Raw genomic sequence first — 26,831 nt, 5'->3', positions numbered from 1 at the left:
GTAGTTTGGTCTGCCCTGTTCCCATGATGCACTGGGCCAGGGACAGACTAATTTGCATATAGCCAGGTTCTGAACTGGGATGGTGCAGTGAGCTAAAAAACGGTGATGGATCAAGCCCTGATCTGTTGACTGGGTAGGAGTGTTCTGATTAACTCAGATACTCTGTCCATCACCACCCCCTTTTTGTAATTATTTTGGCCACCATGAGTGTGGAAGGGTATGCTCAGACATGAGTCCCTTGCTCATTGCACCATCAGGATTCAAGCAAGCCGGGCCGAAGACGGCTGTAATGCCAGAAACCGGTCCCCGGAAGCTTGTTTCCTTGCCAGTGAAGAATTGGCTTGGTAGTTTGGTCTGCCCTGTTCCCATGATGCACTGGGCCAGGGACAGACTAAGTTGCATATAGCCAGGTTCTGAACTGGGATGGTGCAGTGAGCTAAAAAACGGTGATGGATCAAGCCCTGATCTGTTGACTGGGTAGGAGTGTTCTGATTAACTCAGATACTCTGTCCATCACCACCCCCTTTTTGTAATTATTTTGGCCACCATGAGTGTGGAAGGGTATGCTCAGACATGAGTCCCTTGCTCATTGCACCATCAGGATTCAAGCAAGCCGGGCCGAAGACGGCTGTAATGCCAGAAACCGGTCCCCGGAAGCTTGTTTCCTTGCCAGTGAAGAATTGGCTTGGTAGTTTGGTCTGCCCTGTTCCCATGATGCACTGGGCCAGGGACAGACTAATTTGCATATAGCCAGGTTCTGAACTGGGATGGTGCAGTGAGCTAAAAAACGGTGATGGATCAAGCCCTGATCTGTTGACTGGGTAGGAGTGTTCTGATTAACTCAGATACTCTGTCCATCACCACCCCCTTTTTGTAATTATTTTGGCCACCATGAGTGTGGAAGGGTATGCTCAGACATGAATCCCTTGCTCATTGCACCATCAGGATTCAAGCAAGCCGGGCCGAAGACGGCTGTAATGCCAGAAACCGGTCCCCGGAAGCTTGTTTCCTTGCCAGTGAAGAATTGGCTTGGTAGTTTGGTCTGCCCTGTTCCCATGATGCACTGGGCCAGGGACAGACTAATTTGCATATAGCCAGGTTCTGAACTGGGATGGTGCAGTGAGCTAAAAAACGGTGATGGATCAAGCCCTGATCTGTAGACTGGGTAGGAGTGTTCTGATTAACTCAGATACTCTGTCCATCACCACCCCCTTTTTGTAATTATTTTGGCCACCATGAGTGTGGAAGGGTATGCTCAGACATGAGTCCCTTGCTCATTGCACCATCAGGATTCAAGCAAGCCGGGCCGAAGACGGCTGTAATACCAGAAACCGGTCCCCGGAAGCTTGTTTCCTTGCCAGTGAAGAATTGGCTTGGTAGTTTGGTCTGCCCTGTTCCCATGATGCACTGGGCCAGGGACAGACTAATTTGCATATAGCCAGGTTCTGAACTGGGATGGTGCAGTGAGCTAAAAAACGGTGATGGATCAAGCCCTGATCTGTTGACTGGGTAGGAGTGTTCTGATTAACTCAGATACTCTGTCCATCACCACCCCCTTTTTGTAATTATTTTGGCCACCATGAGTGTGGAAGGGTATGCTCAGACATGAGTCCCTTGCTCATTGCACCATCAGGATTCAAGCAAGCCGGGCCGAAGACGGCTGTAATGCCAGAAACCGGTCCCCGGAAGCTTGTTTCCTTGCCAGTGAAGAATTGGCTTGGTAGTTTGGTCTGCCCTGTTCCCATGATGCACTGGGCCAGGGACAGACTAATTTGCATATAGCCAGGTTCTGAACTGGGATGGTGCAGTGAGCTAAAAAACGGTGATGGATCAAGCCCTGATCTGTTGACTGGGTAGGAGTGTTCTGATTAACTCAGATACTCTGTCCATCACCACCCCCTTTTTGTAATTATTTTGGCCACCATGAGTGTGGAAGGGTATGCTCAGACATGAGTCCCTTGCTCATTGCACCATCAGGATTCAAGCAAGCCGGGCCGAAGACGGCTGTAATGCCAGAAACCGGTCCCCGGAAGCTTGTTTCCTTGCCAGTGAAGAATTGGCTTGGTAGTTTGGTCTGCCCTGTTCCCATGATGCACTGGGCCAGGGACAGACTAATTTGCATATAGCCAGGTTCTGAACTGGGATGGTGCAGTGAGCTAAAAAACGGTGATGGATCAAGCCCTGATCTGTTGACTGGGTAGGAGTGTTCTGATTAACTCAGATACTCTGTCCATCACCACCCCCTTTTTGTAATTATTTTGGCCACCATGAGTGTGGAAGGGTATGCTCAGACATGAGTCCCTTGCTCATTGCACCATCAGGATTCAAGCAAGCCGGGCCGAAGACGGCTGTAATGCCAGAAACCGGTCCCCGGAAGCTTGTTTCCTTGCCAGTGAAGAATTGGCTTGGTAGTTTGGTCTGCCCTGTTCCCATGATGCACTGGGCCAGGGACAGACTAATTTGCATATAGCCAGGTTCTGAACTGGGATGGTGCAGTGAGCTAAAAAACGGTGATGGATCAAGCCCTGATCTGTTGACTGGGTAGGAGTGTTCTGATTAACTCAGATACTCTGTCCATCACCACCCCCTTTTTGTAATTATTTTGGCCACCATGAGTGTGGAAGGGTATGCTCAGACATTGAGTCCCTTGCTCATTGCACCATCAGGATTCAAGCAAGCCGGGCCGAAGACGGCTGTAATGCCAGAAACCGGTCCCCGGAAGCTTGTTTCCTTGCCAGTGAAGAATTGGCTTGGTAGTTTGGTCTGCCCTGTTCCCATGATGCACTGGGCCAGGGACAGACTAAGTTGCATATAGCCAGGTTCTGAACTGGGATGGTGCAGTGAGCTAAAAAACGGTGATGGATCAAGCCCTGATCTGTTGACTGGGTAGGAGTGTTCTGATTAACTCAGATACTCTGTCCATCACCACCCCCTTTTTGTAATTATTTTGGCCACCATGAGTGTGGAAGGGTATGCTCAGACATGAGTCCCTTGCTCATTGCACCATCAGGATTCAAGCAAGCCGGGCCGAAGACGGCTGTAATGCCAGAAACCGGTCCCTGGAAGCTTGTTTCCTTGCCAGTGAAGAATTGGCTTGGTAGTTTGGTCTGCCCTGTTCCCATGATGCACTGGGCCAGGGACAGACTAATTTGCATATAGCCAGGTTCTGAACTGGGATGGTGCAGTGAGCTAAAAAACGGTGATGGATCAAGCCCTGATCTGTTGACTGGGTAGGAGTGTTCTGATTAACTCAGATACTCTGTCCATCACCACCCCCTTTTTGTAATTATTTTGGCCACCATGAGTGTGGAAGGGTATGCTCAGACATGAGTCCCTTGCTCATTGCACCATCAGGATTCAAGCAAGCCGGGCCGAAGACGGCTGTAATGCCAGAAACCGGTCCCCGGAAGCTTGTTTCCTTGCCAGTGAAGAATTGGCTTGGTAGTTTGGTCTGCCCTGTTCCCATGATGCACTGGGCCAGGGACAGACTAATTTGCATATAGCCAGGTTCTGAACTGGGATGGTGCAGTGAGCTAAAAAACGGTGATGGATCAAGCCCTGATCTGTTGACTGGGTAGGAGTGTTCTGATTAACTCAGATACTCTGTCCATCACCACCCCCTTTTTGTAATTATTTTGGCCACCATGAGTGTGGAAGGGTATGCTCAGACATGAGTCCCTTGCTCATTGCACCATCAGGATTCAAGCAAGCCGGGCCGAAGACGGCTGTAATGCCAGAAACCGGTCCCCGGAAGCTTGTTTCCTTGCCAGTGAAGAATTGGCTTGGTAGTTTGGTCTGCCCTGTTCCCATGATGCACTGGGCCAGGGACAGACTAATTTGCATATAGCCAGGTTCTGAACTGGGATGGTGCAGTGAGCTAAAAAACGGTGATGGATCAAGCCCTGATCTGTTGACTGGGTAGGAGTGTTCTGATTAACTCAGATACTCTGTCCATCACCACCCCCTTTTTGTAATTATTTTGGCCACCATGAGTGTGGAAGGGTATGCTCAGACATGAGTCCCTTGCTCATTGCACCATCAGGATTCAAGCAAGCCGGGCCGAAGACGGCTGTAATGCCAGAAACCGGTCCCCGGAAGCTTGTTTCCTTGCCAGTGAAGAATTGGCTTGGTAGTTTGGTCTGCCCTGTTCCCATGATGCACTGGGCCAGGGACAGACTAATTTGCATATAGCCAGGTTCTGAACTGGGATGGTGCAGTGAGCTAAAAAACGGTGATGGATCAAGCCCTGATCTGTTGACTGGGTAGGAGTGTTCTGATTAACTCAGATACTCTGTCCATCACCACCCCCTTTTTGTAATTATTTTGGCCACCATGAGTGTGGAAGGGTATGCTCAGACATGAGTCCCTTGCTCATTGCACCATCAGGATTCAAGCAAGCCGGGCCGAAGACGGCTGTAATGCCAGAAACCGGTCCCCGGAAGCTTGTTTCCTTGCCAGTGAAGAATTGGCTTGGTAGTTTGGTCTGCCCTGTTCCCATGATGCACTGGGCCAGGGACAGACTAATTTGCATATAGCCAGGTTCTGAACTGGGATGGTGCAGTGAGCTAAAAAACGGTGATGGATCAAGCCCTGATCTGTTGACTGGGTAGGAGTGTTCTGATTAACTCAGATACTCTGTCCATCACCACCCCCTTTTTGTAATTATTTTGGCCACCATGAGTGTGGAAGGGTATGCTCAGACATGAGTCCCTTGCTCATTGCACCATCAGGATTCAAGCAAGCCGGGCCGAAGACGGCTGTAATGCCAGAAACCGGTCCCCGGAAGCTTGTTTCCTTGCCAGTGAAGAATTGGCTTGGTAGTTTGGTCTTCCCTGTTCCCATGATGCACTGGGCCAGGGACAGACTAATTTGCATATAGCCAGGTTCTGAACTGGGATGGTGCAGTGAGCTAAAAAACGGTGATGGATCAAGCCCTGATCTGTTGACTGGGTAGGAGTGTTCTGATTAACTCAGATACTCTGTCCATCACCACCCCCTTTTTGTAATTATTTTGGCCACCATGAGTGTGGAAGGGTATGCTCAGACATGAGTCCCTTGCTCATTGCACCATCAGGATTCAAGCAAGCCGGGCCGAAGACGGCTGTAATGCCAGAAACCGGTCCCCGGAAGCTTGTTTCCTTGCCAGTGAAGAATTGGCTTGGTAGTTTGGTCTGCCCTGTTCCCATGATGCACTGGGCCAGGGACAGACTAATTTGCATATAGCCAGGTTCTGAACTGGGATGGTGCAGTGAGCTAAAAAACGGTGATGGATCAAGCCCTGATCTGTTGACTGGGTAGGAGTGTTCTGATTAACTCAGATACTCTGTCCATCACCACCCCCTTTTTGTAATTATTTTGGCCACCATGAGTGTGGAAGGGTATGCTCAGACATGAGTCCCTTGCTCATTGCACCATCAGGATTCAAGCAAGCCGGGCCGAAGACGGCTGTAATGCCAGAAACCGGTCCCCGGAAGCTTGTTTCCTTGCCAGTGAAGAATTGGCTTGGTAGTTTGGTCTTCCCTGTTCCCATGATGCACTGGGCCAGGGACAGACTAATTTGCATATAGCCAGGTTCTGAACTGGGATGGTGCAGTGAGCTAAAAAACGGTGATGGATCAAGCCCTGATCTGTTGACTGGGTAGGAGTGTTCTGATTAACTCAGATACTCTGTCCATCACCACCCCCTTTTTGTAATTATTTTGGCCACCATGAGTGTGGAAGGGTATGCTCAGACATGAGTCCCTTGCTCATTGCACCATCAGGATTCAAGCAAGCCGGGCCGAAGACGGCTGTAATGCCAGAAACCGGTCCCCGGAAGCTTGTTTCCTTGCCAGTGAAGAATTGGCTTGGTAGTTTGGTCTGCCCTGTTCCCATGATGCACTGGGCCAGGGACAGACTAATTTGCATATAGCCAGGTTCTGAACTTGGATGGTGCAGTGAGCTAAAAAACGGTGATGGATCAAGCCCTGATCTGTTGACTGGGTAGGAGTGTTCTGATTAACTCAGATACTCTGTCCATCACCACCCCCCTTTTTGTAATCACTCAAATACACAGCCTGGCCCTGTGGGTAATGCTTGGCCTTCCATCTCCCATCAATGCTGATGCCAGAACTGCAGTTAAACACTGTACCTGGGAGGAGCCGCCACTTGCATTGCCAGGTCCTCCTCCTGAACTTCTTCCAAGTCTGGGATCACAGGAATGTCTACCATGAGAGAATGGAAAAGAAAGATCATGTTATCAGAAAATAGGAGGTTGCAATGGAAACAGCCCACAGTCCCCAGACGATCTGTGTAAGTTATTTTGTTTCTTTATTCATACCCTCCTATAGTTCAAGGACTTTTCACCGTAACCAAGGTGACATTTCACCAAGCCCCTCCCCTAGAATATATATTACATTTACTGCTTGTGTGGAACCTCTACCAATGGTGCACCAGTTGCCCTCCAAAAACTGCCTTGGGTTCACAACTCTTTCTAAAGTAAAAGTAAAGTCCACATTTGTAAAGCGCACAATCACCCGTAAGGGTCTCTAGGCGCTGGGGGCCGTCGGGAAGATTAAGCGAGCTATTGCCCAGAGTCACATGGTGCTGGGCTAACCTGCCGCCGGAGCTGGGGATCGAACCGTGGTCCCCAGATTCCAGCGTCAGTCGCCCTGGCCGCGGCGCCACACCTCTTCCACTTCTGATTTGCTCTTCCTTCTGTGCAAGCCAGACTGGTTGGAGGGAAAGCTAGCGGAAAGTGTATCCCCTCTGAGGACCTCCATGAAAAAGGTAGAGGAGAGGTTGGCACATGCTGCAGCAGCTGGGACTGGGAGGGCCTAAAGAGCTGCTGGCTCTCACATCTAAGAAGGATACAGCTAGCTATTTACAGCAGTACCCGCAGAGATAGCGTGCGCTATGCTTTAGCATCTTCATGGCAACCATAACTTTCTTTTAGGCTTCTGCAACTGTATATGAATCTCATGAGTGGAAATGGATAAAAACCACTCTCAAACCTGTCAGATGGGACCAGACACGCTTGTGCGGCCCCTTCTGTAATCTGGATCGCGCTGATGCTAAATGCCAAGGGTGTGTGTCCTTATGTACAGTTGAGGGGTCTCACACAGATGGACTTAAGATGTTCTCCTCTTGATGAGACTACTTTACTCCCTACTCATGTTTGTCCCAGCTGGGAGCATTTCATTATCAGTGTTCACTGGTTGACTTCTATCTTTTCACTGCTGAAGTTACTTGCATTCAGGAATCTACTTTTTATTTTATTTTATTTTAAGGACTCCGTGGGAGTGTATGCGTTCTCTTGCTCTTTCCCTGTGTATTGCTTACCCTTTCCGGTGCCCCACATACCCCATCACTCTCTGTGTGGCTTCCACCTTCACCCTGCCCTCTCCTACTTCATTTTTCTTTTTCATTGGGCTTTTTTGCTTTCTTTAGTTATTGGTGGGCATCAATCTTAAAGTGAGTTATTACTTCTTTCAAGACAGCCGCACACCAATGTGCATGCATTGGCGGCAGGCAACAAGAAATGAATTATATTATTTCAACAACCCCATTCAAACAGGGCAACCGCAGATGCATGCACAGGCATCACAGCCATTTTTGAACATGTTTGGTGCCAATATTATCATCGCATTCAAAGATGTCCCCCGCAGATACACGCACATGCATCACAGCCATCTTTGAATGGGTTTAGTTACAATATTACAATTGCATTCTAAGCTGTCTGGGCCTGGGTTGCTTTCTTGAGAGGAGCACATGGCTTTCATTCGGCACTCCAGTCCTATCCTCAAATAGCCAGTGAAGTTTGGAGTTCCCTTGACAAGTTCTTTGACGGCGGAAAGACATCATCCAGACACCTACCAACATCAAACTTCAGAAGCTAGACACCTTCGCACCGTGTCTGACACATAGTATTCAGAGATCCCAGATCCCCTGTCCCCCTCCCCCGGTCTCCCTTCTCCTATTTCTACTCCCCCTTTTATTTTATGTTGCCCTGGGATACTTTTTCATGATAGTGATCTAAGACACCCTGTGAGTATAGAACATAGTTTTCCCACTACACTATCTCCTACAATCCTATTGTGTTTTATCTCACTATTGTTACAGTGACAACATCCACATCCATTACCATATTCTCCATTTTCATATTTGTGTTTCGTAATTGGAAGATGACTGTTACTTAGCAAGCTTAGTACGTATCTCTTCATTGCCATTTCTTATGGTTTCCTTTTTAGGTCGAGGGACCGTAGGCTTGGCCATAGGCCAAGACCGGAAGTCCGGAGAATTATTGTTACTTAGAGTGCAGCAACATCCCGCCTCTCTTTTCGTCTCTCCTCCATTTGCTGGCTTCCTAAATGGAGGCCAGCCATTGGAGGAGAGAGCCGTCACTCCGATTTAGCCCCGTCTTTTTCGGATTCGGGGGCGTACGTTTTGCTGTTCTTTAGACAGTGATGTAGTCTGTCACTCAGAACCACAAAACCACGCCCCCGAATCCGAAAAATTCGGAAGCTTGCGGCCGCCATTTTTTTTTTGTCCCGAAGACGAGCTGCAGGACTCCCTTCATCCTCGCCTGTGGTGCCGGGCTCTATTCCGCCTTCTTTTAAATATACCAATGTAGGGGAAGGAGGGCCGGCTGGAGGCAGAGGGAATTACAGCCAGAGTGATGGCTGTTTCTCTTGCTGAGCACTGAAATCTTTGGGCCACCTACTTATTTAAACCGGTGGAACTGGCTAAGCGTTTCATCCTTTCGCGCACCATACAGCGGCTGCTGTTGTATTGGTTTTAATACCTGTTATTTACAGCACCACGGATGTAGGAAAAGCTGCTGCAGCAGGCACAGTATGACACACATTGTAATTGTAGTGAAATAATATGCCACTGTTTCTTTGCGCATTTCCTCTCAGCGGGCAGTAGGTTCTATTTTTTTGCGGGGCGCCCCTCTGCCCTCTCCTTCTCTCCGTGAGTCCGCCCTGCCGGTGCCTGTGCTGGGCGCTGCATTGTGCTCCGGAAGGCTATCTGTCATTCTGCCGCTGACGGCTGGAGCTGCGTATCTCGGACTCGGGGTTTATCGCCGTCAGCGGCTCTGAAAGTCATCCATCAGGGACGCTTTTATTGCTTCTAATGTTCGGAACGCGCAGGTCGTAGCGCCAACAATCTCCAGGCGAGTGGCTGCCACCGAAGCTCCTTCTCCTCTGTGCCTCAGAGTTCAAACTGGAGCAGTCGGGGAAGGCTACAATGTGTCTTACGCCCCCCTCGAAGTATCTGTGCCTTCTGAACCGGCTGTAGTATTGTGTGTTTGTGTAAGTGTCTGTGTTCCCGTGTGTGTGAATGTTCGTAATTGTGTGTGTATGCATAGTTGTATAGGTGTATGTATGTTGATTCAAGTGTGCGGGTTTTGATTCCCGTGTGTAGTTTTGTGCATGCGTACTTGCGTAGTTGTGTGTGTGTATAGTTGTGTAGGTGCATGTATGTTGATTCCGCATGTGGTTTTCGTGTCTTCGTAGTTGTGTATGTATAGTTGTGCGTGTGTGTATAGGTGCATGTATGTATGTTGACTTGATTCCTGTGTGTAGGTTTTGCACCTACGTAGTTGTGTTCGTATAGTTCTGTAGGTGCATGGATGTTGATTCGGCGAGTAGTTTTTGTGTCTGCGTAGTTGTGTATATGTGGCTGGTTTTTTAAAACTTTTTTCCAAGCGGTGGTAAGCACAGAAGGCAGCTTCATGGCCCCGTCAGTACCCACGGAAATGAGGGCATTAGCGGGCTGTAGAGTGAGGGAGGTTGTTGATGTTTTTCGCTGACGGATGAAGATTAAGGGTTTTTTCAGGCTAGGGCAGAACCACTTTCAGGAGCAGGGCATCACGATCCCTTTGCTGGCAGAGGTGTACATTATGCTGTTCGCCGTCTACCTTAATCATACAAACAACAGCCCCGACAGAGCTTTAATGTGGAATGTAGGTAAATACTACTTCGTTGTTAATTTATTTTGGTGTTTTCTGATCTGCTTGGCTTCACTAGGTCCTGATATCTCCTCCATTCCATCTCATTCCTTTCTCTTGGTAAACTCGTCCTCCTTTCCGTTTCTTAACAGTAACTACCACATCTGCAGCCAGAGCTCGAGCTAAGGATTCACAATACATCAAATGGGGTTACTTGCCTCGTAAATTTCTATTTATTAATAACAAATAACATATTCACTTGTTTATTCACTCAGTTGCTCGCCTCAGTACTTACATAGTGTGTTTAGTCGCATAGAATCCAATGTATCACCTTCCACTGACATTTCTTCTATCTCCATTGCACCAGCCTAGACCACCCACCTGTAAACTATCCTCGCTAAAAACCCTCCTCCTTTTCCGTGTGCAGCCATTTCTAACTCAGGCTTTCAGGGCTGGCTGGGGCCATCCAGCCAGTAGCTTAGCAAGGATGTCATGGGCCCCGGTGCAGGAAAGTCAATGGTCCCTTTGACTCCCATTGGCAGCAATGTACAACAGTTATCTGGCTTCAAGGGACCCCGGTGCCACTGCACGCACTGCGCCCGAGTCTATCTACAGCCCGCACTACTTACAGCGGTTTGTGGAACTGGTTAACAGTGGTACACGTCACATGCAGATTGTTTAATTATTTGTGTGCTACACACAGTGCAGGACAAGAAAGCAGCCTGCGGACATACCCGGCGCTGGATAAAATATGCAACTTGTTCCACAGAGGGCAACATGGAAAGGGGCCCGGCTCATTCCTCGTGGGTTCACGGGGGTTCCCCCTCGGGAATCTTTCTCCCTCTGTGATCTTTGGGAGCATTGTTTGGAAAAAATGATGCCACGTGGTGGTGTATACATCGCATTTTAAGTATGTTGGCTAAAAATGGGTTTACAGGCCGTTCTGAAGAGGTGCTAATTAGGTATTCCGCAACTTTATAAATTGTCACAGAGCCTAGAAGCATGTTTTCTCTATCACAGCAAAACTGCTGCGCCTTTGAGAAGATTATGCACCTGCTAATTACACCGTGCTCATTACATGAGTATATTTTTTTGCATAGGGGAATCAGCGCCTGTATAATACAGCGTGCCCCAATTTTAACATTGACTTAACCCATGGCACTAGACAATGCTGGCAATAGGTCTCGCATTTGCGAGAAAATAAGCTATTGGCATTGTAAATGGCAATGCCATTTACTTATCTGTTTTCAAAACCAACACATAAATAAAAGTGTTGTCATTTACAATGCCAATAGCTCTAACTTTTGCAAAGGCGAGACCGTTGCATTGTAAATGCTTGTTTGTTTTTGGGTTGTACAGATTCTGTTTGTATCACAGAATCTCTGCAATAGTGGTCTATTTGTATGTGTTTTCTTACTAAATACCAATAAACATTTTATAGGGAAAAAAGCTGTCTGCAGTTGATACACGCACATCCACCAGGGTCATCTTTGAATGGATTTGATCAAACATTACAAATGCATTTTAAAGATGGCTTCCATGGATGCACACGCATACATGATAGCTATCATACACTGAAAAGCACTGGCAAAGCCAAGAGGTTTTACTGCCAAGACTAATTGGTTTCGCTAATGTTTGTTTTGAGGAGCAGAGCCCGCATCTTGAATTACAAGGGCACAGGTGCTGGCTTCTCACATTCTATATTCTTTACAAAACTGCTTAAAATGTATACATTTCTACTTTTAAATGAATCTTTGTCTATCTAAGCTGTACCAAAAAAAAGCAAAACCGTAGATAATTTTAACTCCATAATTTGCACATTTATATCTTGTGACACATATTTAAAGTGCCTGTAGTGCCTATAGCAACATAATGCCCACATATGCCAAATACAGTTACTCGTGCCACAATCCAGGTTTAGGGTGGACGTAAACACAGACGCTGGGGAAAATAGCAAAGAGGCTAGAAAACAATTTAGAAAGGAATCGCAAACAGCGGCATTTTATTTTCTGGAGGTTACCGTTTTGCACACGTGAGTTGAAGAGGATAATATTAAGGAGAGAAAATAAAAAGGCCTCATGTCAGTTATTGTAAGGAGATTGTCCCGGGCGTCTTCCATTGCAGGGTGCTGCATTCATATGCTGAGCAGACCCAGTCCCCACCCGAAGGTAAAATACATGATAACGATCCAAGGAAAATTTTACTCTGTGTCTACAAGGACAGGTGAGGGGCCTCACACAGATGGACTTAAGCGCTGTATGTTGGGAATACCAATGATAATGTATAGTCAACATCAAAGTGGGATTTCGACTTTTCGGTTACTGCTATGAGACAAAACCGGCAAAATCTAATGTGCATTATAGCTCTGTATATTTCTGCCCTGTGTCCGCACTGAGCTCCCTGCTTAACGCTCTGCTCCCTTTCTTCTATGCCCTGCACAAGCTCTGTGGCTTCTGCCCTGTGACTTCAGCCCTGAATCCTTCTCCTTTGTCCATTCTGAGCTCCAGATAAGGCTCAGCTTCCTTCCTTCCCTCCATGCCTGCTGTAAGACTCATGACTCTCGCCGTCTAAGTCCAACACTGATTCTCTCTGCTGTGTCTGTTCTGAGCTCCATCCAGTGCCCTTCTGTCTATACCCGCTTCAAGTCCTATAGCTCTCGTCCTGTTATATTCGATAGCGTTGAATGCTGCACTAGCGGCCTCTCTAAGATCCATGGCTAAGGCTCCAACCTATGTCTATTGGCCTTTGACCGAGGCCATTATTTTGTGGCTCGTAGTATGCATTATTCTTCTCGAATCGCTACAAGTTGGTCTTGCTGCTCACTGCTCCAGCCTGCGATGAATATTCATCAGTTACGGAGAGGATCCCTCCTGCAGTGTGGACAGTGTGTCCAGGACGCGACAGCTCCGGCGCTCCATACTGCTCTGATGCTTCTGAATGCCATACGGAGTCCAGAAAGGTCTGCGGTTCCTCTCTACTGACAGCGTGCCCACAGCATGTAGCGCAAGCTGCATCTTCTGTGCTCAGTGACAGATGGCACAGGCCTTAGCAAGATCTGTCCAGAGCTGGGCAGCCATGATGCCCACACAGTGGGGCTTCTGCCTAATTGGCATCATAAAATATGGTTTCGTTCATAAGTGTGTCTAAGCCCAGATCAGGCCAACACCAGATGAACTCAGGTCACAAGTAACGTATCTCCAGGCCAGGGATCTCTGAACCAATACAACTCTGGCGAACACAGTGCACAAACAATGCATCACTGGATCGAGGCAGATCTAGTCTACTGCAGATCCTAAACAGAGCAGCTGTTCACCAAAGCGGATCTAAAACCAATGCAGCTTCACCAAGGAGGTCCCCAACCAATGTCATGTTATGTTATGTTACGGGATTTATAAAGCACATGGTGACCTGTTGGCATCCCAGGACCAATGCAGCTCCCAACCAACGCAGCTCGACTTACTACCTTTACACCAATACAGCTTTCAGCTGCTGCAGCTGCCAAATGACGCGGCTCATGAGAAACAACTCCAGGCTAAGACTGTTTCCATGGACCACATCTTTGGACTAACAAAGCTAAAGACCATCAGACATCCAAACCAACACAGCTCCAAGATGTGCAGAGTTGACATTTTTAAAGGGTCAAAGCTTTCCTGTTTGAAATTATGTTCGCACACTGCACATTGCAGAACATTTGGCAAAATTCACACCAGAACTGTATCGTTATCCGGTGTAGAAACTAAAACAAAATCCAGCACTTTTACAGCACAGTATGCAGAGGACCGCTTGGTTTGCACAAAATGCATAAAAGTGTGTCCTTCCGGTTATAAGGGAGACATCCTCAAAATCCCTCTGTGGCTTTCCCATTACCATCTAGTCCTACAGGTAAGAGGCTCTGCACCCGTGTGCCAATCCCCTGACTCATCCAGAGAGTGAGTGAGAGTGTGAATGAGTGTGTGTGTCTCACTATTTCTTTAGCCTCTAGAGAAAAATTATTTGTTTTCCTGAGTAGATTCCCCTTTCTCATGCAGTCCTATATGTATGTGATGGATTCTCCCTGTATTAGTCAACTGATCCTAGGAGTTCGCAGCGGTGAAAAGTTCTGCATCACTTCTGCAACCTCCTGATCCCACCAGGCTGCAGGGAAGAAAGTCCATTACTGTTCAGCACGCTGACCAGTTCTAAGTTATTTCACGGCCCCTCTCAAGTCCTCCCTGTTTAGCCTGTCAAGGAGCTCTTATATGAGAAGGCACTGAATATTGTCTCTAGTGCTCTCTGTGTGCTACCTGTCATACAAGGGGTATATTCAAAGGGTTACCCCTTTTAACCGTAGTGGGCTAGCATCACTTCTAGGGCAGCCAGGTGTGTTATAGCGATTTGTATTTTTTAAGGTTTTGCTACACTCCAGGAGTGAGCTCTTCCAACCGCCCATCTACGTCACAGAATAATGGCCATAGCTGCCGCCCTACCAATGAGGACCACTTTCCGCACCTCGAGTGTGTGGTGGGAAATTTATGAGAATCCAATATACCCTTTACAAGGGGATATGTGCATCAATTGACGCATCAGAGGAAAATGGCTGCTGATAGTGCATTTCTGAGGAAAGGGGGATACTGATGCTGACAGGAGACCACCAGAGGACCACTTTATGACTGTCATGCATATCAGCAAGCCACAGAGGGGACCTCTAGGACCAAAGTAGTAAGCAAGGACTCACTCCAAATATTTTACATATGGTGTGAAGCTGGCCAGTAGTGCCACAATAGCGGAAAGAGGTAATAGATGAGATTAATGAGGCCATTTATGGCCTCATGCCTGATTCCCCATGGTGTGACTGCTGTGGCTGTTCCTTCACGGGAAACTACAAAAGTAGATTCATAGATCTGGCCCTATTATTGACCGAGCAGAATAGCCACAGGATGGAAGGCGCAATATGCCGCACAAATGACATCTTGGCCATCAGACCTAATCAGACTGTCAACAGCAGAGATAGAATTCCTGGGTCCAATGGCTTTCAGAAAAGCTGGACGCAAGGTAATGATTACTGAGGACATGAATCTGGCAAGGTTAAACCAGAAATCTACCTCTGTGAACCCCACATGAGGCATTCATAGTTGATTGTCTTCTCAGGGATGTGTGTGCATTTGGTGGGAAGGAGGTATAATGAATTGAGAGATGCCCGAAGGAGAAATTATATTGTGAATACCAAGCCAGTACCCAGCAGATTAAAGGCTATGGAAATACTCGTGGATATCTGGAACATAATGGTCTAGAATGCAACTAACCCCTCCCCTATGATCTCAACAGGAATTTATTAACATACCTATATGCCCAGCTCACAGTGAACTGTCATGTGTTAATGTTGTATGTTCCTCTCGCCTTTTGTGTACCTCTGTTCTCCTAAAGATCCTGCTGAATATAAATGTCCGGAAGACTGTATCATGACTGCATATTGTTGGCCATATAAAAAGCCCTTGTAATAAGCGATTTGAAATTCTGCACCACTGTTAAATGTGTTTGTGGAGACCCCAGCCACCAATACTCCTCACTCTCTAGCCAGCATAGCATTCTACAAGGGACTGAGTATTGCCAGGGTCTTCCAAGCTGCCTTGGTGGGCTCTGCTAGGGTCCTATCAGCACCCAGTCCGTTATGTCCCCGGACCTGAGCTCAACAACAAGGTCAAAAGTTCTGCCATTGACTTAGAATGACTAATCCCCTTATGGATTACAATTGACTTCTGTAGCTTTGGGGGGATCCCACCAAAGGCAATAAAGACCAGGTTGGGGCCTATATCATATGGCTCCAAGTTACAATGGTGTGGTGTACAGACCCTACCTAAAGGAAAGCTAGGGCTTCCAGCTGCTCAGCACACATGGAATTTTCCAGCTGCAAAAACTTGGAAAGTTAGAACCATCTGTAGTTTGGGATTTCCCAGGGGGCAATGGAATTTTTCAAATGCAAGATGTAGATCATGAGATCAGCCCATAGAGGTATATGTAGATCCCTGACCATGACGCCTAAAGCGTTCTAGAGAACCCCAGTACCCCAGGAAGATTATTGCGTTTTTCCCTACAACCAATAGGAATGGGGTGGGGGTGATACTTATTCAGGTTTATTATCACATCGGACTATTTCACGAAAAACACAGAATAACAGACTGTAACCAAGAAGGATCCTAAAAAATAGACTGTGATTGCTCAATAGGAGTATGCCTTTCCAGGGCCCTTGGGGCCCAGCACAGACTCCCATGTTAAACACTGTCCTAGCCAAGGACCGATCAGAAGCTAACTATGGCGCTGACCCTGACAGCCCATTACAGCCTATCAGAATTGCTTGAGACAAAATGGACAAGTCAGTGAATAGTGAAAAAGAGTACAGGCCTGAACTCCACATTCCTTACGATCACCTGAAAGACTTTTACCATTGTTCGTCAATTTTACATTACTTTCATTTTGAAATGTTTATTAAAGTCCCTTGACTGGACGTCCATCTTTTAATGTGACAGTCGTATTAAACTATATCAGACTCAACATTTTCAGTGCATACATTGAGCAAGCCATTTTTTTTTTAGAGTTTTATATAGCACAAACTAGACCAGAGACAACACGTACAGAGAGCTTTACATGAGCACCACTTTCGCTACACAAGGACACATTCATTTTTGTTAGGCAGGGGAAGATTAAGCGATTTGCCCAGAATCACAGGATGTTGAGCGTCGTTGCCGAGACTCAAGCCCAGTTCCCCAGCTTCGGGGGCCACAGCTCAGCCGTAAGGCTACATCCACTCCCCATTGTACTACATAGTGGAATTAAGGAGGCTTTTGGAGACAAACATTTAAATTCAGGCCAATGAGCCCTCATCTGGTCAGCAGGGAGGACACAGAGCTCTCCTTGGACACCAACGATGCAGTGTTCCTGATAATTCACAGTCTAGGAAAAAGGTGACTTTTTCTGCATCCTTCGGCCGATCTGTTCATCGCTTTCAGTCAGTCCAAAAGGAGAAAGGCTCTGTTTCTCCGTCATAAACCCCAGATCTTTAACACTTTCCATCATCTTTAATGCTGCCAGGAGGTCTCTACATCTTTAGAATCCGGGAAAAAGCCTGACAGTCCTAGAGACAGAATATCCTGCATTCATTCTACCAAGCTCCTGCATATCCTATCAAGTCAGTCCAGAAGGTGAAAGATTCAGCCAATTCCCAGATCGTTTACATGTCTCATCTTTAATGCCGAAAGGTGATATAAACAGCTTTAGGAACTTGGGAAAAAAGTTTGACACTGTCCTGGAAATGAAAGGTTCTGGGTCTTTCTGCCAAGCACCACATGCCATTTGGTCAATCCAGCAGGTGGGAGGCTGTGCATATCTCTACTCATATAATTCTATACGTTGAAGGCTACGTTCTCTTGTGACAAATCCAATTGTCAATACTACCTTAGCGGTGACAGATTCTGTATTCCAGTGCAATCTTCCCGGGAACATTCGGTCCTAATGGTGAAAAGCAGTGTACTGTGTGCCTTTCCCCTAACCCTTCCTGCAATAAAAATGAAAGTCCCTGAATATCCGTTGAGACTGCCTGAGCACATGGTTTGTATCCACCACCCTCAGCCCTAGAGGTGAAAAGGTCGAAATGGCTGTGTCAATCCTCAGAGTTTCTGTCAACCGGAGAATAACCTTTCCTATGGTATATATTTTTGATTGTCGCTAATGATTGAAGATACATTCAATTTGTCCTCTGGCGGGACCGCTCCCTTGTGCCTGGCTGTCTGCGAATGCTAAACAGGCCGAGGGAAGATAGTCTGATCCAAGATAAAGCGGAGCGCGCGCCGGCCCGCGTTTAGCGCTTGGCGTCACGAGCTGCTCCATATTCATGCAATGTCTCAGTTCTATTCCGCGCCTTTACAAAGCGCCCTGTGTGCTGGCGCTCATCCCCACTGACGAAGGTTTACTTCAGGAGACATCAAACAGTACACCAAGCAAATACCTGAAAATTGGACTAATTAGCACAGTACAACCACTTTTTATTAGCTGCTCCCACTGGAAACATGAAATAACAAAAGGAGGTGAGAGAGGGTGAGATATCCAAGCAGCCGTATTCATTGCCTTACAGTAAGGCCATCCACACAATTATGGAATACAGGCTGCACCACTCCACACTGACAGTGTGGTCTAAAGCCCTTCCATAAGACAAGAAAACACATGCCTTCCATACTAACAAAGGATATGGCCTTTGGATCATTCCTACTGACAAAGAATATCACCTTCCTACCCTCTATGCTGACAAAATATTTCCTTATAACCCTCCATACTGACAAAGAATATAACCACCGGTCCCTCAATACTGACAAAGATTATCACCTTCCTACCCTCCATACTGACAAAGAATATCACCTTCCAACCCTCCATTACTGGCAAAGAATATCACCTTCCGACCCTCCATACTAAGAGATTATCACCTTCCTACCCTCCATACTGGCAAAGAATATCACCTTCCTACCCTCCATACTGACAAAGAATATCACCTTCCGACGCTCAATACTGACAAACAATATCACCTTCCGACCCTCCATACTGACAAAGAATATCACCTTTCTACCCTCCATACTGACAAAGAATATCACCTTCCTTCCCTCCATACTGACAAAGAATATCACCGTCCTACCCTCCATACTGACAAAGAAGATCCCCTTCCAACCCTCCATACTGACAAAGAATGTCACCGTCCTACCCTCCATACTGACAAAGAAGATCACCTTCCTACCCTCCATACTGACAAAGAATATCACCGTCCTACACTCCATACTGACAAAGAATATCGCCTTGCTACCCTCCATACTGACAAATAATATCACCTTCCTACCCTCCATATTGACAAAGAAGATCACCTTCCTACCCTCCATACTGACAAAGAATATCACCGTCCTACACTCCATACTGACAAAGAATATCGGCTTGCTACCTTCCATACTGACAAAGAATATCACCTTCCTACCCTCCATATTGACAAAGAAGATCACCTTCCTACCCTCCATACTGACAAAGAATATCACCGTCCTACACTCCATACTGACAAAGAATATCGCCTTGCTACCTTCCATACTGACAAAGAATATCACCTTCCTACCCTCCATACTGACAAAGAATATCACCTTCCGACCATTGCAAATTGCGATTCGCTATTAGGAAATGATTTCCCATTCATTCCTATGGGCCTAGAGGCCCATTGGAATGAATGGGGAAACATTCGCAATTTGCAATTACCAAATAGGTAATCGCAAATTGCGAATACAATTGCTAGGGTGCTAGGGGGCCTAAGGCCCCCTGATGCACCCCACAAAACAGTTAAGTGTGCACATGTTGGGCACACACATGCCCTAAGGGCATGTGTATGCGCCACATGGCACTTAGAAAAATGCAATTTTGTGCATTTTTTTTTAAGGATTTGCAAATTACCATCAACTTTAATTTGATGCTGATTTGCGATTCCTTAATGCAAAGTCACATTTTGAAAATGCTTCTTGCAATGCATTGAGGGAATCCCAAATTGCGATTCCCTAAATGCATTCGGAAAATAGGTAATTGCAAAAATTGCGATTACCTATATCGCAAATGCATTTTGGGTTGATGCATCGGAAATGGCTTTTTACCGGTCGCAAACGAGCCAATTCGCACACGACCGGTAAAAAGCTTGATACATGTGCCCCTTGGTCTCTAGCTCCTCCAGACTAACAGAAAATTGTTCCCAGCTCCTCCCTGCTATTAAAGAATATGGTCTCTAGCTCCTTCACACTAACAGAATATAGTTCCCATCTCCTCCCTTCTAACAAAGAATATGGTCCGTCTGCAGCTCCTCCACACTAACAGAATATAGTTCTCAGCTCCTCTTTTAACCCCTTCGGGGCTGATGACGAGCTCAGCTCGTCATGAGCGTAACCTGCCGTACGCTGATGATGAGCTGAGCTCGTCATGTAACGCGACTTTTTGCGAAACACAGCACGCAGCGGGAAAACCGCTAGCGCGCATGCGGTTGATAAAGAATATCGTCTCTAACTCCTCCAGACTAACAGAATATAGTTTCCTACTTCTCCTTACTAATAAATAATTTTGTCTGCAGCTCCTCCACACGAACAGAATATACAGCCAGATGCATCAAGCATCCATTTTGCGATTCCTTATTAGCGAAACATAAGGAATCGCTAATAAGGAATAGCAAAATGGTATGCAAGAAGAAATCGCTTAAAAAATAGTGATTTCTTGGAATTCCTTAATTGCGACTCGCAAATTGCGAGTCGCAATCAAGGAATACCTCTCCATTCATTCCTATGGGCCTAGAGGCCCATAGGAATGAATGGAAAGACAATCTCAATTTGCGAATCGCAATTATCAATTCGCAAATTGAGATTGCGATTTCAAGGGTGCAGGGGTGTCCAAAGGACACCCTGTTGCACCCCTGAAATTGATCTGTGCACATATGTTGCGCACACACATGCCCTTAGGGCATGTGTGTGCGCAACATAAAACTTTGACAATTGCACTTTGGTGCATTTTTCAAAGTTTTTTCAAATTACCATGAAGTTGTACTTCATAGTAATTTGCATGCCCTATTAGCGATTTCGCTATTTTTGAAACTTTCATGCATTGCATTTAAGGAATCTCTATTTGAGATTCCTTAAATGCAAACAATCGCAATTTAGCGAATTCTCTAATTGCGATTTTTGCATTTGGGATGATGCATCCCAAATGCAAAAATACCGGTCGCAAAAGGGCAGATTCTGAGAATCTGCCCCTTTGCGACCGGTATTTAGCTTGATGCATCTGGCTGATAGTTCCTAGCTCCAATTTGCTAATAAGGAATATTGATGCAGCTTCTCCACACCAACAGAATATAGTTCCCAGCGCCTCTCAAATAATAAAGAATATGGATTCTAGTTCCTCCACACAAACAGAATATAGTTCCCAGCTCCTCTATCCTAATACAGAATATGGTCTATAGCTCCTCCACACTAACAGAATATAGTTCCCGGCGCCTCCCTGCTTATAAAGAATATTGACTGTAGCTTCTCTATACTAACAGACAATGTGGCTTACAGTCATCCCTCCATACTAAAAACCACATGGCCGTCCACCCCTCGATATGAACAAGGAATATGGGTTGCAATCCCTTCATACTAACAGAGATTAGGGCCTAAAGCCCTCCATCGAAGACTAGCATATAAAACTTTCAGTCCTCTACAACGAGAAAGAGTATGGAGGGGCTACAGAACACATTAACAAAATGTGATCTTCCGAGCCTTCATTCTGACATTGAATATGGCCTGCAGAAAATCACTAAATAGATATTCTGACTTTCCACACTAAGGGAACCCTGCAGAAGATCACTGAACAGAGATATTCTGACTCTCCACACTAAGAGAACCCTGCAGATCACTGAATAGAGATATAATGACACTCCACACTAAGAGAACCCTGCAGAAGATCACTGAACAGAGATATTCTGACTTTCCATACTAAGGGAACTCTGCAGAAGATCACTGAACAGAGATATTATGACTCTCCGCACTAAGAGAACCTTGCAGAAGATCACTGAACAGAGATATTCTGACTTTCCATACTAAGGGAACTCTGCAGAAGATCACTGAACAGAGATATTATGACTCTCCGCACTAAGAGAACCTTGCAGAAGATCACCGAACAGAGATATTCTGACTTTCCATACTAAGGGTACCCAGCAGAAGATCACTGAACAAAGGTATTCTGACTTTCCCTACTATGCGAACCCTGCAGAAAATCACTGAACAAAGACATTCTGACACTCCATACCAAGGGAACCCCGCAGAAGATCACTGAAAAGATATTCTGACTCTCTGTACCAAGGGAACCCCGCAGAAGATCTCTGAATAGATATTCTGACTCTCCGCACAAAGAGAACCCTGCAGAAGATCACTGAACAAAGATATTCTGATTCTCTGCACTAAGAGAACCATGCAGAAGATCACTGAACAGAGATATTGTGACTCTCTGCACTAAGAGAACCCTGCAGAAGATCACTGAACAGAGATATTCTAACTTTCCATACTAAGGGAACCCTGCAGAAGATCACTGAACAGAGATATTCTGACTCTCCGTACCAAGAGAACCCCGCAGAATATCACTGATAAGATATTCTGACTCTCCGCACTAAGAGAACCCTGCAGAAGATCACTGAACAGAGATATTCTGACTCTCTGCACTAAGGGAACACTGCAGAAGATCACTGAACAGAGATATTATGACTCTTCGCACTAAGAGAACCCAGCAGAAGATCACTGAAAAGAGATATTATGACCCTCCACACTAAGAAAACCCTGCAGAAGATCACTGAATAGAGATATTATGACTCTCTACACTAGGAGAACCCCGCAGAAGATCACTTGAATAGAGATATTATGACTCTGCTTCTTAAGAGAACCCTGTGGAAGATCACTGAACAGAGACATTCTGACTCTCCACACTAAGAGAACCCTGCAGAAGATCACGAACAGAGATATTATGACTCTCTGCACTAAGAGAACCCTGCAGAAGATCACTGAACAGAGATATTCTGACTCTCCGCACTAAGAGAACCCTGCAGAAGATCACTGAACAGAGATATTCTGAATCTCCGCACTAAGAGAAACCTGCAGAAGATCACTGAACAGAGATCACTCAGAGAAACCTGCAGAAGATCACTGAACAGAGATATTCTGACTCTCCGCACTAAGAGAACCCTGCAGAAGTTCACTCAACCCTGCAGAAGATCACTGAACAGAGACGTTCTGACTCTCCGTACCAAGGGAAGCCCACAGAAGATCTCTGAATAGATATTCTGACTCGCCGCACAAAGAGAACCCTGCAGAAGATCACTGAACAGAGATATTCTGACTTTCCATACTAAGGGAACCTTGCAGAAGATCACTGAACAAAGATATTCTGACTCTCCACACTAAGAGAACCCTGCAGAGGATCACTGAACAGAGATATTCTGACTCTCTGCACTAAGAGAACCCTGCAGAAGATCACTGAACAGAGATATTCTGACTCTCCGCACTATGAGAACCCTGCAGAAGATCACTGAACATAGATATTCTGAATCTCCGCACTAAGAGAAACCTGCAGAAGATCACTGGACAGAGATCACTCAGAGAAACCTGCAGAAGATCACTGAACAGAGATATTCTGACTCTCCGCACTAAGAGAACCCTGCAGAAGATCACTAAACCCTGCAGAAGATCACTGAACAGAGACGTTCTGACTCTCCGTACCAAGGGAAGCCCACAGAAGATCTCTGAATAGATATTCTGACTCGCCGCACAAAGAGAACCCTGCAGAAGATCACTGAACAGAGATATTCTGACTTTCCATACTAAGGGAACCTTGCAGAAGATCACTGAACAAAGATATTCTGACTCTCCGCACTAAGAGAACCCTGCAGAAGATCACTGAACAGAGATATTCTGACTTTCCATACTAAGGGAACCCTGGAGAAGATCACTAAACAGAGATATTCTGACTCTCCGCACTAAGAGAAACCTGCAGAAGATCACTAAATAGAGATATAATGACTCTCCACACTAAGAGAACCCTGCAGAATATCACTGAACAGAGACATTCTGAATTTCCATACTAAGGGAACCCTGCAGAAGATCCCTGAACAAAGAAATTCTGACTTTCTGTATTTATTCATTTATTTTATTTAAGAGATTTATTAAGCGCAAACAAATGCCCTAGGGCGTCTTGGCGCTGTAGACGGTAGCAGCTCAAGGAAAAGGTGTGGAGAGTTATTGGTTAAATAACCAGGTTTTTATTTTTCTTCTGAAAGCTATGAGTGTAGGGCAGGATCTGATGTCTATATCGAGCGAGTTCCACAGTTTTGCAGTGGCGACGGTAAAACGGCGGTCACCCCATGAAGCTGTTTTAGTCCGGGGCACTGTCATTAGCAAGGCATTTGAGGATCGTAGTGCTCTATTGGGGGCATAGAATGCTAGGGATTTTTTGAGAAAGTGTGGGCCTAATTTGCGGGAGGCTTTATAAGCTATGCAAAGTGCCTTGAATTTAATTTGATTCTTCACCGCGAGCCTCTTCCTTTATTTAGTGACCCCTAACCATGACTGCAGGTGTGGAAGCATTCTGAGTCTGTTGCCAGCCGCGTCCCATCAGAGTGATTGCCGCGGCTCGTCAGGGAGGCGTGTCGACGTAGGCGGGCGGAAGCTGTGGCGGTGGGAGTGCGGTGTGTGAGACGCGGAGTTCGAGAGCCGGGAAGACCGGGAGCCGGGTGCTGTGGGGACTGCAGGGGGGCCTTGGGCAGCTGTACGTCTGCACGACTGTGGCCCCAGGAGACTCGGGAAACCCGGGGAGTTGAAGAAGCTGCACCGCGGTAAGGTGGCCGAGCTTAATTAGCGCACGTAAGGGGTGAGAGGCGCGGGGGGAGCGTAGATGCTGTCCGGGAGGCGGATATCACATTCCGTCGTTGACGGGTCCTGGTGTGCAGGCGCCCGGCGGCTCTCTCTCCCACGCCCTCCCCTTAACCACACGGAGTTGCTTTGAGCAAAGAGCCCCTCGCGTCCAGACTTCCCCCCGAGTTTCCCTATTTTTTTTTATTTTTTTTTGTACCCCTAGTGGCTCAGCGCTCCCACAGGGCTCTCGGCCGTGACTTTACCACCCATACCCCTAGTCCTCAGCCATCCCCTACCTCTTCGCCCGTCATCCAGGCCATCTGCAGGGGATCACTAGTTTTGGGGCTGCTCCCCTTGTACCCAACCCCGGAGCCCGCCCGGGTCCCCGACCACCTCGGCCAGGCTCTGCCAGCTTCACCGCAATTACCCCCCCTAAGAGTGCTCAAGCGCTCAGTGATTAAACTGCGCCACATAGCACGAAATTCCAGCTTTCCTCAGGCTTTTAGCTTGAATTGGAGGGGTGAGGGCAACAGCTGGTGGGGTCAAGGTTGGGGGGGTCGGGGGGCCCAGGGTGGGCTGGATTAGGTGAGCAGGGTGGTGCCATCAGCTACTTATAACATAGCTATAACCGCACAGACATAACGCACAGTGGTTAGACTTTAATAAGAAAAACCACGTTGAAAAAGAAAAACCCACTGTGAGTAACTGTAAGCTCGGCCCGGATCAGCTGAGCCCTGGGCTGGGAGTATCCAGAGGAGTCTGACCACATCTAATCACATTGTGGAATATGAGGTCCGGAAAAGTCAGGAAATACACGGTGCCAATCAAGCGAAAGAAATCCAATCACCCCGAACCCACCGAGGCATCAAACGAGGCCAACCAAAGACCAAAACCCCTAAGTCTGCGGGACTACTTTAGAAGAACACCAGTAAAAACCGTGGCATTGTCACAACCAGACTCTCAAACTCTGGAGGTGACTATATCAACACCTATAACACCGGCTCAATCTGGGTTGACCCAATTGGCTTCCCCGCAACATTGGGCATTTGAAATCAAAAAGGCGGCGGAACCACGTGAAGTCTACGTCTTTGGATCTACCCATAACAATCTCTCGAGGAAGCAGAAAAAAGACGAAACCTCTATTATAAACAGAAAAAACTCTCAACATACTTATTCCAATCCGGGCAACTCTTTCTTGCCCCCAGCAGAGGACAAAGGATCATCTCACTCATTGCAAACTCAGCTGGAGGGTACCCTGTGTACAGCAACGGCCTGCTTAGTTCCAACACAGCCTCCCGATATCCGCTTGGTGACCCCAATGGAGTCCCTACCAGTTCTGCACCAACAAACAACGACGGCGCAAATACACGGGGAAGACAACTTTGTGCAGCCCAATAGCTACGAACCTCCCTCAGCACTACCAACCTCAATCACTCCAACCGTGTCACCAGTATCAAGCCCCCTGCACATGATATTTTCGCCACCCGGTTTAACAAAGGTCCCACTGCAAAATCAGCAAGAACTGTCCGAATCGAACGATCGGCTCATCCCAGATTTATCTTTCTTCTTCAAGACTAATCAAAACTCTCCCAAGCATGTCCCAAATGATAAGTCTAACCCCGAAGAACACATAGCAACCAGCGCTTGGCCGCAACTCCTCCAGACCCTCCAACAAACTGTTAACGCACTAAATTACCACTCGGTAAAACTGGAGGTGCAGGTGGACCTATTAAACACCCTGGCTTTATTTACGTCCGGGATCGACAGCAAACTGGATAAACTAAACAATTTAATCTTAAGGGCCCAAGCTTCTGCGAAGCTCTGCCAACCAGTCTGCTGCTGCTCCCCAATCATAGACTCGCTTTCCCTGCTCCCAGAATGCCTGTCTACTGTCATAAGGGAAGTGAAGCTGATGAGGGGAGGAAACGTTAGTACTTCACCTCCCTCCCCTCCACAGCAAGAACAACAACACCTTACCCGGGACGGGCAGAACCACCATGGCCAACTACAACCAAAACTGACAGATGACAATGGTCCATCATGCACCTCAATCGGGCCCACAACTGGCCCAGACCAAGCCGTGACTGGGTCAAAAGCTAGTCCAGCGCCCCAGACCGCCTCAACAGTGGAAGTTCCCCCACCGTTCCCCCCAGTATGCAGTAAGAGAGAGCGCAAACGCCAACGTAAAAAGAGAAACAAACTCAGGGAAAGCACCAACGTGGTCCACCAGAAACTTTTTCCTCTTTTTCTAAAAACAGAAAATAAAAAATCTCTTACCACCACTAGTGCATTATCGCCCATGACAAACAATAACGGAGATTCCCCAGTGACATCTATTCAACAACAAGCAAGGAGTCACCAGGTTCAAAGTACTGCAAATCTGGACCCAGAAACGGTCAACCCTTGCATACCCACAGAAAGCATAACGACGACCCCAGACAAGACACGTGCAACTGGGCCCACAATGACAACAGGGAATCCCAAAGCTCCAACGG

General features: G+C 46.8%; 1 protein-coding gene across 2 annotated transcripts in view; it reads right to left on the bottom strand.

Annotated features, from left to right (window-relative positions):
• IFT43 (intraflagellar transport 43) overlaps positions 1-26,831 on the bottom strand; it is a 308,109-nt gene that overhangs the window by 60,701 nt on the left and 220,577 nt on the right. For both annotated transcript variants that reach the window (XM_078662035.1, XM_078662036.1), the window contains exon 6: positions 6,131-6,203. In XM_078662035.1, the coding sequence (XP_078518161.1) occupies positions 6,131-6,203 (73 nt within the window). The remainder of the gene's footprint in view (positions 1-6,130; positions 6,204-26,831) is intronic.

Source organism: Lissotriton helveticus, chromosome 9 (assembly GCF_964261635.1).
Source record: "Lissotriton helveticus chromosome 9, aLisHel1.1, whole genome shotgun sequence".
In the NCBI taxonomy this organism is placed as follows: Eukaryota; Metazoa; Chordata; class Amphibia; order Caudata; family Salamandridae; genus Lissotriton; species Lissotriton helveticus.
The sequence above is the reverse complement of the archived record's forward strand: the minus strand, read 5'-3'. Positions and strand labels throughout refer to the sequence as shown.